At 43.9% G+C, this 14,393-nt stretch overlaps 1 protein-coding gene across 1 annotated transcript in view; it reads right to left on the bottom strand.

Annotated features, from left to right (window-relative positions):
• RFX6 (regulatory factor X6) overlaps positions 1 to 9,746 on the bottom strand; it is a 50,927-nt gene extending 41,181 nt beyond the window's left edge. The window contains exons 1-4 of the mRNA XM_038396488.2: positions 9,454 to 9,746; positions 8,740 to 8,896; positions 6,363 to 6,486; positions 3,297 to 3,358 (exon numbers count right to left, since the gene is read on the bottom strand). Of these exons, the coding sequence (XP_038252416.1) occupies positions 3,297 to 3,358; positions 6,363 to 6,486; positions 8,740 to 8,896; positions 9,454 to 9,682 (572 nt within the window). The 5' untranslated portion in view covers positions 9,683 to 9,746. The remainder of the gene's footprint in view (positions 1 to 3,296; positions 3,359 to 6,362; positions 6,487 to 8,739; positions 8,897 to 9,453) is intronic.
• Positions 9,747 to 14,393: the final 4,647 nt, after the last annotated feature.

Genomic DNA, 14,393 nt, shown 5'->3' with positions numbered 1-14,393 from the left:
TAAATACATATTTATAAATTGTGCTATTACCTCTCTTTTAAACACCCCCCTCAACTTCACAGAAATCAAACCACCTGACATTTCACAGATGTGTGATATTTACTGAAGGTGGAATTGCCTTTTTGAAGGTTTGGGGCAAAATCTGGTAACCTGTTTATTAGATATGACAGGTCCAAAAAACTGAGGTGCCTTTCGGGGGACTTTTTTCTGGTATTTTCTGGTTTATAATAGCAATAGAATGGCTGAACCTAAGGTCCAGATTCACTGAGCTATGTGGGCCTTTAGAAGAACTTGACTAGTCTGGAGAATTTGTGAGCTAGTTAGTTATTTTGCATACAATGCCAACACCATAACATTTAGAAGTCTGTATGAGATCAGTTACAAACCAAAGTTTTGGGACAATACATCAGTCCACACTTACATTAGGATGCCTGTAGCCATGACTGAGCTACTACAATAAGAGATTTCACTAAAGCAGACAATGCATGATCACCCTTCCACACCCCCACGTCCATCGGACATTTAACCAACACAAGCTTCTTTCCAATAACAACTTTATTCCAAAAAACCTCCTTTCAGCATTTAAAGGTGACCTGCAAAGGGGAAAAAACAAATTTGCATTCCATTTGTTATTTTTCTTTGTGATATGTATAGGGTGATCAGATAGCAACTGTGAAAAAACAGGACAGGGAGTGGGGGGTAAAAAGAGCCTATATAAGAAAAAGTCCCCAAAAAGGGGACTGTCCCTATAAAAATGGGCCATCTCGTCACCCTAGATATGTAAATAAAGCCTGAAAGATTGTTGGGCTTCCTTCCTCAACTATGCTCCCCCCCCCATCTTGTCACTTTACAATAGAAATGTAGGTCTTGTCTCTCCTATTTTTCCTGGAAAACTCTATGGACCATTGGGAAACTGGTAGGATTTATGACATGAGAGAAATGAGGCAAGTGGAGTAAAGTTGGTAGAGATGGGAAGGGATTTTTATTCCAACTATTTAAAACACTTTGGTTCATTTTGTTTTTGTTAATACAATGCCTGAGAAACACTTGAGAGAGAAAAAATATGTTGCTATTAACAATTTGAAATTGTTAGTTGTTAATCAAAGGAGGATTTGATTAATTCCTAAAGCTAAATTCCATATATGACATCTCCAGTGAGCTCGCCACAAAGCCAGGAAACCGACTTGCCATTCCTGATATTTCTAAGATAAAGACCAAAGTAAAAAAATAAGCCTCAGGGGGGAAAAGAAAACTTAAAAAAAAACAGTCAACCAACCATCCTGCAGGCCATATAGTATAAATAATTCGAGAAGAACACGACCTTATGTTTTCCTTTTGCAGATCACCTTTATTTTCTGTACTTTGTTTCACAGGTTACTAAATAAAAGGTAAGAATTTTTCACCCAGAGTCTTTTCCCAAGAGTTTTCTTATTACTATTATTGTTATGGTTTTCCATCTTTGTTCGTTTATTCTTTTCCTTGTTACTTGTCTCTGTTTTTCAGTCTTGCCTCAATAAACCATCACTCTATTGTGATCTCTTCTTTGAATCAAGTCTATTTTCCTGTACCCTGATCAGGAAGGCACTTAAACACATGCCTAACTTTAAGCATGAGAGCAATCCTGGGACTATGCCTGTATTTGAAGGCACATGCATACTTAAGCACTTGCTTGAATAAGGGCCTGAATAACTATGGACTAGTGCAGATAGATATATTCACAGAAACATGGATACCATTTATATCCTATAACGTTCCTCATAGCAACATGGGCATTCTTAGGAGAAACTTCTTCTGAAGCCGATAGAAATTCACAGATAAGAACTTGACTAAATTGGACTCCAGGTTGAGGACTGCTAACTTTTTGGAAAAATGCCTTCTAAGAACAATAAAGTTTAACTAAACTCCCTCTCCCCAGAAAAGTGTCCCGCTCACTTTGAAATCCCCAGAATTCTAATTTAAGTATAAACTTTACAAATCCCAACGAAGTATGGAAATTAGCTTTTAAGGTCACTCTAACAATCTTAAGTCTTCCCTGGTAGTACAGCCTCATAGACAGTCAGCTTCAAACAACACAGAATATTGCATCATTAACTTCCCACTGTTGTACAGCCTATACTCTATGAGGATGCATGGATAACGGTGCCTTACTTTGAATGGAAGAGAGTTTACTGAAATACCTGATTCCTAGTTATTCACTGATTGTGCATCAAGGAATCATTTAGAACACCCTGCCTCTGTACAATTGTATTTTTCATCATTTATGGTGTATTGGTGCATCAGTTCACTACATTGCTCCTTACGTCCTTAAGAACATACACAATCCATGGCAAGACACTCTTTTTACATTCTTGAACCAAAATCAAAATCACATTGGGGAAACTCAGTCACACTTCCTCAGAGCTCTTGGGGTATTCAGAAAGAAAAGGTGTTGTCATACTATGAGATTCACCATAACATTACACCTGCTCTGCCTAGGGCTAAAAATGTAAGTCCAGGATGAACACTGACATCATTTACATACTAGGCATCATACTTACTTATCATAAACACACATGTAAAAAATCATCATGCTGTACTCCTAAAGCACAACACTCCACAAACCAACTATACAAATCAGCTGGTGCATCTGATGAAGTGGGCTATAGCCCACGAAAGCTTATGCTCAGATAAATTTGTTAGTCTCTAAGGTGCCACAAGGACTCGTGTTTTTGCTGATACAAACTAACAAGGTGACACCTCTGAAACAAATCAACTGGTCGATTAGACTGAAGAAGTCTGCAGCTACAATTATGAACTCTCAAAGTCCTTCTAAAACTGTCCTTAACAAAGGTCATTTGTATATTTTCTTCTAGGTTTAGCACTAAATGTCTGTCTTTAGTAGTTTCAGCTGAAGCTTTACTGTAATTTGGAAATGGGAGTGAAAAGCTGCCAGGTTTGCAAACCAGAATAATAACAATCATAATTCAATGATGCAATTTTCCCAGCAAAAATGAGCAAGTATAACAAATATCTGACAAAAGTTTGGAAACACCACAAAAGATCCATGACATTATAAAGATAATGGAGAATCTGGGAAAAAGCCATTACATTTAAAATCATGCATGCAATAATTTTTCTAAAATTCAGACTGTTTTCAGTTCCATCTCTCTCTCTCTCACACACACACACACAATGTCATCTGTAGCTCTAGTTATTTGAATGCAGATTTTGTGGCTTAATGCATAAAATACAGACACAGAAGTATTGCATGTTGTACTGTCTATACTCTGTTGGATGCATGGATAATTGTGCCTTACTTTGAATGGCCTCTTGTTCCAAGCCGCCGTGTGGTAAGCAGAGGGAATTTCTGACGAATGGTCTAATGAGAAAGTCAGGCATGTTAGTTTCTAGTAAGGGCATGTTTCCTTTGTCAGCAGCTCTGAAAAGTTTCTCTTGAAAAAGCAAATGTTGAATAGTGGATAAATATTTATTCCTGAACATATTAAAAATAAAGGGTGGACTTGTAGTATAAGAGTAGACTGCAGAGACCGAAAACTGTTACATTTGTGATTCATGAATAAGTGTTATTTCAATGCTATCAAGATCCACAAACAACTAAACAAACTGTTTATGCTTTCTAGAGCCCAGAGTAGAAAGATTAGGGCATTTAATACCCTCAGTCATCCCACTTTGTAACTCCAGATCTCCCCATAAGTGTGTACGTACACACACACACACACCCCACAGGATCTCCTTCCCAGTCTCACTCTTACTTGTCACCACAAAGACTAGTTGTCTTCAGTGTCATTCAATGAGTTGCACTTAAGCAGCACTGGATTCTTTGCCCCATCCTATAGGGAGGCCGTCAGGTGGAACAAAAGGACCGGTAGCAGGGATTCTACTCCGGCAGGCACTGTGTGGTGTGTCTGGGCTCTAGGGGAGAAGGGAAGGCGCCAGCCTGTGTGGGCTGGAAGGTGTTTAGGCCCTGGAGAAGAAAGGTAGGTACCAGGTGTCTACACTGGAAATGGAAAGAGGAGATGCAGGGCCAGGGAATGCGCCAGGGGACTGAAAGTACATGAGAATGCTTCTGGACTGGGGAGGAGAGAGGGAAGCAGCAGTACTGGGGAGTGAGTCAAGGCTGTGTAGAGGGGATGACAGAACTGGGGACCATGGGGGACAGGGAAGGGGCAAATGACTCCTTGTGATGGCTCTTCTCACTCCCTCCACCCCGCACCAAGCTGCAATACTGCAAAGGCTGGAGAAAGCCAGGTCAGGGAGAGCTCCCCCACTGCAGTGCAGCAGCAGGTCAGGATTCTAAAATCATGTCTGTCCCACTTGAGCAGTTCAGGGTGGGAGGAAACTGCTGGGGTGATCTAATAACACCCACGTGAGAAATGACATCACACTGTGCTAAAATGTTGCAGCAGGTGGGGGTAGCTTGTAACACCCACTCCTAGCCCTACTGCACGTTCTGGGGCCTTGGAGTCAGATCTAGAGACTGACTCATGCCAGCAGGACAGCTCTACTGGGTGAGAAGAGGATGCAGGGGCACTCCCTTCCCTGGCAGGCCAGCTTTGCTAGCTTGTATATATGGGGGAGACATGGGAGAGAAAAGATATGTCCTCACCCTCACCTACTCCCTTTCAGACAGATAGTGCCAAATGGGGGAGCAGGACCTATGCTTCCCAATGGGATTGTGGCCAGGCTATGGGAGTGGGGTGCTCCTTATTGGTCGTAATCTCTGCCTGAATAAAATACCGTGATAGAAGGATTTCCATTGACAGTAGGATACAATGACTGAATGCTTCCCATCCCTCTGACAGGACATCACAGATCCACAGCGTGTGCTATGCCAGCCCTCGACAGGTGAATATTTGAATTTTGATAGAACCTAGGATCTCAAATCACATTGTGAACACTGCTTGGTTTAGTTTTTCACTTCGTGGGAAGTAGTATTATTACAAATCTGAGGCACAGAAGGGCAAGTAATTTTTCTAAGCTTGCACAGAGAGTCAGAGACAAAGCTAGAAATAAGATTCAGGTGTCTTGGTTCCAATTCCCTTTCACTGATGACTCAGACACAATCACTCTGGATTCATCTTGATGCATATTAAACAATACTAATGGAAACCTGAAACAAAAAATGACCCAGACAAAACTGCCATTAATCCTAAGTAAGGATGGCAGGATTTGGCCCTTAGATATTTTGTTTTGTAATGGATTGATTTTTCATTTTAAATGTTCAATCTGGAGGCTAAGACATACAAATTCCTCTCTCTCTCTCTCATACTTATATGACCCCCCGCCATTGCCCTAGTATCAGAGTCCCTCACAATTTTAATGTATTTACGATTATCCCCATTTTATAGATCAGGAATTGAGGTGCAGACGGACTAAATGGCTTGCCCAAGGTCACACAGGAAGTCTGTGGCAGAGCAGGGACTTACACCCATGTCTCCCAAATCCTAGGCTAGTGCCCTAATCATCTTTCCACACCAATAATTGTTTCAATGGGGCTTAAGGCAGTAGATGTACAAAATGAAAAGTCCTTTATCCCATAAGCAGAGGAAATAAAATTCACAATAAAAATACTGTTTAAGTGGAAATTTGTTGTTTCCCCCAACAATACTGAAGTCGTTTAAGCAACGTGAGATGGGAACTCCCCAAATACATCCAATGAAGGTAACAAAATGTGAGGAGTGAACGTTTTATGATCTGGAGTTGATTTCCATTACCGTTATTTCATTAGACTAATGAATGCATTTCTGTAAGCAAACTGAATGGATCAGTGTTGTTTTACAAAAGCCTTCTTGGTTTTCCGTTTCACTAACTGTATGTGTGGGATTTAATTTTGAAAGTCCATATCTCTCACTCTGGTTAAATGATTTTAGGACTAATTGGGTGGGAGAGGTTGAAGAAAGGGGGGGTTCAACAGTTTCCCACTTAGAAACTCATTCTGCTCTGAACTCTTCTTCTTCTCCTACCGAACCTCACAACATTTCTCTCTTTAATTGCACTCAAGACTGCCAAGTATAAAGCTGTGTGTTCTGTACCAGATCCCTCAGGCTGCACCTTTTATATGAAGAATCACATCCCTCTCATTGCAAAGCAAAGGCTGTGAGAGAAAATATCTCTTCCGACTTTCACAGTGCAAATCAAGAGGAATCTTAATTTCATTCCCTTTGAGGTTGCTGTCTAAGACCCTGTTCAGAGGGAGCAATGCAGGTTTAGTTGGACCCAATTTAATTCAAAGACACAGGGGCTCTAGAAAGCATAAGGATTTGTTCATTTCTGAGAGGCATAATAACATGGGAGGAGTTAAACATGGTTTTGTTGAAGAATTAGTCTAACAAACAATGGACAGTCAGACATTTGCTCTTCACCTTCCCAAATGTTGCAGCACAGGCAGGTTCTAGCTTCTCTTTCCTGCAGAAGTCTAAATAATGTGCATAAAGGATGCACCTCGGTAAACAAACTCCTTCACACACGATGTAGTTTTCCTCCAGCCTGCAAAGTAAAAACAATAACCAAAATGAAAAGTCACCCCTTAGGTTTCCCCATTTTGTTTTTCCTCCATTCTTTTCCACGCCCTTTCTGCAAAATTTACTGAGCGCTCTCACTATAGCTTACTAGTCAGCAACTTACTGTACAGCACCTGCGGCAAGATGGAGGAGTGGAACGGCTTATTCTGATCTGCTGTGCTTTATGTATGACAACCAGCACTGCAGCTTTCTTCTCCAGCAGGAGAGAAAACAAAATCACCACTGGGGTCAAGAAATAGCTCCATGGTTTGAGCATTGGCCTGCTAAATCCAGGGTTGTGAGCTCAATCCTTGAGGAGGCCATTTAGGGATCTGGGGCAAAAATTGGGGATTGGTCCTGCTTTGAGCAGGGGGTTGGACTAGATGACCTCCTGAGGTCCCTTCCAACCCTGAGATTCTAGGATTCTATGAAATAAGGGGAAGAATTCCTCCTTGGTGTTACTCCTTGAAATGCAATAGATTTACCCACAAGGATCATTTTAACCTTATCGCTTTTGACTGATCCAGAGCCTAAATCTAGATCCTGATTCGGTGCCTGGACTAATTCAATATGCAACTTCTGTCTAAAAATCCAGAGAAACTGGAAATGCTTATTTAGAGAGGGGCTGAACTGGAACTGAGGCACAACCTCATCTAGAGGTTATTTTTGTTTCCCAGACTCCTGTCTGAACAGGTGTGAGCCTGCATCTCTTAATATCTTGCCACTTCATTTAAAAGTGACACAGAGGCTAGTAGTGTTGGACCCCAAGGTGGTACTTCGAGGAATGAAACGAAACCTGGTCCTTTCATCTCCTATTTAGTGAATATGGCATGTGGGGATATCTGTGAGCTCTCAGTCTTGGAGCTATTTCACCCCGGCCCATTTCTACCCTTCACTATTATCAATGCCATTCCCACATAACAGCTTCCTCTTTGCTCATATTGCATACATGCCTAAAAGGACTTGCTGTAGAAACCTCTATTGAATCGGTTTACAGCCCACTCTCCAGGTTAAACTAGCCTGAGAAATCTGCGGTAGCAATGCAGTCCTGTGTTTACTTTATATGGTTTTCACTGTTAGAGGAAGTAATCTAGGGCTAAATCTGAAGTTCGTAGCAAAGATCTCACTGACTTCAGTGGGAGATTTCCCTGATTTCAACCATGCTCCGAAGGGAATATTTCCCAAATAAGGGCTGTTCTTGGGTGTTTTCTTTGCCCAAATAAAATACAGTAACATTAGAGTTTCCAGTCTGGGAATAATGACCAGCTGCATTACAATTCAGTAAAGCTACCAAAGACATGAATTAACTGCTCCTTTCACAAATGTATGTCTTAATTAATCACTCATCTTCACGTTTTTCCAGGTTATGGCTATTTATTTTTAGAGGCAGGGGTAACAGTACCACATTGAAATAAACTGGTGCTCGGCAGCTATAAATCAGATGCTGGTTAATATTGAATGATTGGGTAACTAGAAGAGAATGTTTCTGTTGGGATCTTTATGCTTTCAATTGATTTCTATTTCGGAGGTTTGGCTCAGATTGTATATTGAGCTGCGCTAAATCAGTAGCAGTGAAAGTATTCGTGAACAGGTTTACACTTCCAGAGACAGGGTCCTAAAATGTGTCCCATTTGAGTTACTACAGTCTGCATTAAAGCTGCTAAAAGCCACTCATATACTTCCTAGCAAATCTACTTTCAGAGTAGCAGCCGTGTTAGTCTGTATTCGCAAAAAGAAAAGGAGGACTTGTGGCACCTTAGAGACTAACAAATTTATTTATTAGTCTCTAAGGTGCCACAAGTACTCCTTTTCTTTCAGATATCTTGTGAGCTATGTTTTTAAATCGGTTTTTTCCCTCCAAAACAGCACCAGATTAAATGGCAAATATTGTGAAAATGGGCTACAGAGACCAATTTCATTATTGGATAAACAAATACTTAAATTTCCTTTGTTGTCCGAAATCTTAATTGTTGATTCATTTGACCAATATACAGTAATAGAAGCATTTTCTACAAGTAGTAAAGTGACTTCCTTTGGGAAAGCTTTCCTTACACAGATTTTACCACCCTAATGCACTCAGACTTTGTAAATAATTATTAGCTTTCCTCCCACGGAAGAAAGAAAGAAAGAAAGAAAGAAAGAAAGAAAGAAAGAAAGAAAGAAAGAAAGAAAGAAAGAAAGAAAGAAAGACTCCTTGTAGTACAGGTGTGCTCTGTGTGTAGATGGGCAAGAGCCTTACCACTGTAGGGTGAGCTGGGTCTGTTTCTTTTTGTCCTTCATAATCTGCGTGATGGTTTTCTTCGGAGACAGGTTTTTGTCGAAGGATTTTATTTTACTGACAGGAATATCTGTATCCTCCTCTTCCGAGGAAAGGGCTTCACTGTTAAAATGTATTTCTGAGTGTCAGGGGGAAAAGAAAATAAATCCAAGTGCATCATTACATTTGTTGATCACATTTCCATTTGAAAGAGTATTTTCGATTTCCCTGATTCAATCCTAAATTCCCTTCCTTTGATTTTATATCTCTGTGTGTGCGTTGATCTAGATATCCGCAGGCGGGTGTATTACACAGATACATATTACATATCCCTACACTCTGCGATGAACTAGGTTAGATAGATAGATCTATCGAGTTCATCTAATGTATCTATACAATTGCCAAGTGCGACCCAGGTCTGTGTAATGTGACCGGTTGTGTGTGCCAGGGATGGTCTAGCACCGGCACTGCACTCCTGGCTTTGAGATGACATAGACAGTCTCAGATCCGGGACGACACCTACCAACCTACGACTCCTGGGGCGCAGGGAACCCGCCGTTCGCACCCCGCCAATGGACACACTGAAATAGACCCGCTGCCTGCAGGCGGGAGCGGAAAGGGGGAGACAGAGGCACGATCCGATGCTCTTCAGAGGGCAGTTACACAGCAGTTCCCCCGCGGGGGCAGCGCTCTTACCTGACTTGATCCCAATGGGCAGCCCAGGCTCCGGGGCGCCCTGCTCTCGGCTGTCCAGCGAACTGGCTTGCTGCAGCGCCGGGGCGCAGAGCCCCTGCTCCGGGCAGGAGAGCAAGGCCTTCCCCAGCAGGCCCTCATAGCAATCCTCCTGGAGCCCGGGGGACCCCTTGTGCGAGGGCTGCAGGAAGGGGTCGTCTTCTCCCTCCGGCGCCTTAGCCATGCTCTTCATTGGCACATTCCCCCAGCCGCGGCCATGCGAGCCGCAGCCCCCTCCCGGGGGCGTCTCACGCCTTCAGCGGGGCTGGGGGCGCAGGGGGCACCGACAAGGACATCAGCCCCTGGGCCAGCCCCGCTTCTCCCCCTCCAAGCAGCCTGGTGCCCCGGAGGAGTGGGACTCTGGGTGCCGCTCTCTCAGCTCAGCCACCCCGGCCACGGGCACGGGCAGGACGGCTGCAGCAGGAGAGGGACGTCGGGGGCCGCTCTGGCTTAACCTATAGTCCCGGGGGGCTGCATGGCTCCTGTGTCCCAGCGAGGTCGGGCCCCGTCCGCAGTGCCTCGCGCGCGCCACAAGCCCAGCTGCCTGCACGCCCTTTATGCTGGCCGGCAGCCCCCGGAGCGCCGCTCTTCCCCCATCCCGCCCTGCAGAGGGGCAGGTCCCAGCGAAGAGCCCCCTTCCGCGGGAGCCGCCGTGCGAACTACACGGGATCCGACGTCACCGAAAGCGGTTTAGTCCTGGCCCCGGGGGAGTGAGTGGGGGGGGGGGGGGCGCCCGGCGCAGAGCCGAGCTGGAGCAGGGTTAATGGTTAACCCCGCAGAACAAGTATTTCTGATTGTGTTTCTAGCCCGCCTTTCATATCTCCAGCGGGGGGGGGGGGTGGTCCCCGCAGCACCCAGGGGCCTGAGAAGAAGCCAGGGTCACTCAGGTGGAGGCAGAGAAACTTACAACCAGGCTGGCAAACAAGTGGCACTGGCGCGCAGCCAGGGCAGGGCAGCCTGCCTGGCTGTCCCGGGTCAGATCCTTCCTCCCAGAGGGAAGAAGACGGGCCAACTGGGGGGGGGGGGCTCTGCATCTCACTGAGCAGGGCCAGGGATCAGGGGAAGAACACAGCGACTTACATACATGCCATTCCCCAAAGGTCGGGCTCTGGCCCCCCATCTTACCGGCGCATTCACTGTGGGGCTTCAACATGACTTGCATTTGCATTGCTCTTTGAGGGAGAGCACAGAGCCGGGCGGGCATTTGGGGTCGGGCGGGGTTGCCCGCTGGCCGACAGGGAAACATTCGGATACAATCCCCACCTTCCCCTGGCCTGGTTTTGGAACTCAGCGGTTTCCAGTTTTCGTTTTCAGAAGGGCTTTTCGTGTTGAGGTTTCTTTTCCTTTAAATTCTAATTTAAAAAAAAAATCAAATGGTCAAAATGGGAATGAAATATTTTCATTTTATTGGAATGAAACATTTCCATCGATCCAAAATTATTTTAGTAATTTGCTGATGAGAATTTCGTTTGACAGGACATTTCTGATTTTTGTGTGTGTTCAGGTTCCATTTCAGAATGGGACAAATGTTGAAATCATGGAATTTCCTGTGCAATGGGAAATCCAGTTCCTGCCCACCTCTGGAGAGCAAGGCTCTTCCAGGAATGCAAACTTAACATGAGCTGAGCACTAGATAGTTTCCTAGCTCTGGGCTGATGTGCTGGAAAGGGAAGAGGGACAAAGAGTTTTGCTTTGCCTAGGCCTTGTTCCTGCACAAGTTAAAACTTCGCTCATCTTATGTGTACAAGGATTAAGGTGTACAAGGATTAAGGATCTCTAGCATTGACAGTGGTAAGGACAAGGAAGGGGGAGCGTGAGGGCAGAGCTAGGGCCCCACCCCTTCACTGGCACCAGCTTGCAGTGTTGGACCATCACTGGGTATGTGCAAAAAGAAAAGGAGGACTTGTGGCACCTTAGAGACTAACAAATGTATTTGAGCATAAGCTTTCGTGAGCTACAGCTCACTTCTGGGTATGTGATTCATGAAGCAGCTGCTCCAGTGCACACTCTCCCAGTCTCCATTACTTTGCACTTCATGGCATCATTCACGCCTGTGCCAAGAGGCAGAACACTACCATTCTAACTTCAGTGGTTTCTACCCACTCTGCAAAGGTGTCAGAGGACACAAGGTGTCCAGTGAAGTTGATGTTCAGCCTTTCCTCATGACCACAGCATCAGCCCAACACAGGTGGTATTGCCAAGAAAGCCCTGTCTGTGCTTATATATGCCAAAAGGATTAGAGCTACAGTGTGAATATGAATGACAGAATTTAGAAATGGAAAAGACCTATGAGGTCATCCCAGTCATTCATCTGCCAGGGCAGGATTGTTCCTACTAGTCCATTTCCTAGTGATTCGTTCATTCTACTTCTAAGTGTCCCAAGTGAGGGTGTTTTCCCCTTTTCCCTTTGGATATTATTCCATGGCCTAATAGATCTCACTGTCAGGAAATCATATTCAGCCAAAATCTTCCCTTATTTACTTTCATCTTGTTAACTCTTTCTGTGACCCTCTAAAATTTCTCTCCACCCAGGAGGAGAGGGACGTCGGGGACAGGTTTGGCTTAACCTATAGTCCCGGGGGCTGCAGGGCTCTCCCATCCCAATGAGATCAGCCCCCGTTCACAGTGCCTCGCACATGCCACATGCCCAGCTGCCTGCACACCCTTTATGCTGGCCGGCAGCCCCAGGAGTGCTGCTCTTCCCCGATCCATCCCTGCAGAGGGGCAGGTCCCAACGAAGAGTTACACCGTTGCACAGTTTGTACATCTGTAAACTGCTACCATGTCCCCTTCCCTTCGATCTTTATTCAGTAGTTATCACTCAGCATTCAAACTACACACACAAGACCAAATCCTGACTCAGTTTATACTTCAATTCTTACTCAGTCAAAGCATTCATCAAACCAAATTCAACTCCTAGTTTCACTGGTGCAACTACATTGCCTGGTGTAACTGAGAACGGAATGTGGCTCTTTGACTTCACATCACTGAGACAGTGCTTGGGGATTTGGTCCACAGTAATTAGCTCTTTCAACATTTCCTCTAAAGTAAATCCTTCCAGTCCCTAATTATTTGTATCCATCTTCTCTGAGCACACACTAGTGTGTTGTGTCTTTCTGGTAATGAGGTGCCCAAAATTGAATGTACTATTTCTTGTCCAGGAACCTGATTCTATGGCCTTGGGAATAACTCCACTGAAATCAACAAGATTACAGCTGTATAAAAATGGGTTGAGACAGTGGTGAATCAGGCCTAGGGGCCAGCTGGCTCCCATCCTTGGTGGAGTCAGACAGTTATGACTGCCTCCTGTACAGAGTGCCCCTTCCTTTAACACACCTGCTCCAGTTCAGTCATGATTTGGCCTATTGAGAGAGAGAGAGAGAGAGCATGCTGAAAAGAGCCACTGCTTCAATTAACTTTACTGAAAGTCTGAAATGACTTTTAAGAGCTATTTAAGCAAATCTAAATGCTCAATGAATTTAGCAACCTTTGTCTAGCTCATATAAACAGTCATCTACTTGTCCTTTCAAAGCCAGTGAAAGATTGTCCTGTGGTGTTGCCAGCTTAATATAAAACTAAGCATATGTTTGCAATAGTAAAGAAAGAAAATAGGATAGACTAGAGCACCTAAGCAAACACACACCGAGTGTATGAGAACTAGTATCTCATCCAGTGCCATATTACGTGAGCAAACATGTCTATTCTATAATTAATAGAAATAAAATAAGTAAGAGTTTTTATAAATACAGGTAATAGTTAACTGTCAGTTATTCTTTGCTGATGCTGGGTAGACAGTGCACTTTAATAAGCCTAAAATAGTTCCAACAGGTTTTATTTGAAAAATATATGTTGATATACTAATCTATGGAAGGAAAAATTATCCTGGAGGTATTGAGTTACAGTGTGTAGAAATAGCTTGCTTGAAAGCAGAAAAAACAAAAATGCATTTGGCATTTATAATTTAATCAAAATCCAATCCTCCCACCTTATTCCTGGGGCTAAAACCCCTGTTCTTGCCTTGGTCTCCATCTTTCCCTTTGACTACTCCAGCCTGAACTGCCTTGTCTCAGGCCAGTCTGCTTCCTTCCAGTCTAGCCTGGGTCCTGAAGCAAAAATTGTTACTTTCTCATTGCTTAAACTATGTTGCTCCCATATTATTGTTATTTGCCCTCAGTATTACATCATGGGGATTTCTTTTTAAAAATAGCCTTCAAAACTTACAAGATCTTTCTGCATAAAAAGGGGAAAGCTACTGTCTAAAATTTATCCCCATGAGTCACCAATAGCCCTGACCTTGAATCAACCCCTTAGATTTGGGTAGTTAGGATTATTATTAAACCCTATGCAGAATTCCTGCATTTTAGGTGCTCAAATGCACTCATTCTCCTTGACTTTCCTTAAGGTTCTCACAATGTCTAACAGGGCTGTCTTCTGGAGGACACTGATCATGATGGCTTGTACTCTTAATATGTCCTTGAACTGCTCCTCATACCTTTTCGGATCGCTGTAAGTGCTCTAACAATCACAGGGATAGTCTATGTTCTAGTTTTCTGCAATTGGTCCATTTTGTGGCAGCATTCTTAATTCCTCACTGTCTCCTCTTGTTTCTTTTTTATGTTTCTGTCTGCTGGCACATCAATAGCAATTAACATGGGCTTGCTTGTCTTGTTTTCTACAACCACTATGTCCAGCCTGTGACACCTGCACCGTTTGGTCTGAGACAATTACCAGATCCTACAAAATCTTAGCTTCTTCATTCTCTAGAGCACTTTCAATCTGGTGGTCATAGTTCTGCATGGCTCATTTGAATCTGTACTTGCCACAGAAGCTCCAGTGAGGGCACTCGTTTAACCTCGTTGTACCTGTCCATGTACTCTCTCCCAGCCAGGTTCCTGAAAGCATTC

Source organism: Dermochelys coriacea, chromosome 3 (assembly GCF_009764565.3).
Source record: "Dermochelys coriacea isolate rDerCor1 chromosome 3, rDerCor1.pri.v4, whole genome shotgun sequence".
Classification (NCBI taxonomy): Eukaryota; Metazoa; Chordata; order Testudines; family Dermochelyidae; genus Dermochelys; species Dermochelys coriacea.
The sequence above is the reverse complement of the archived record's forward strand: the minus strand, read 5'-3'. Positions and strand labels throughout refer to the sequence as shown.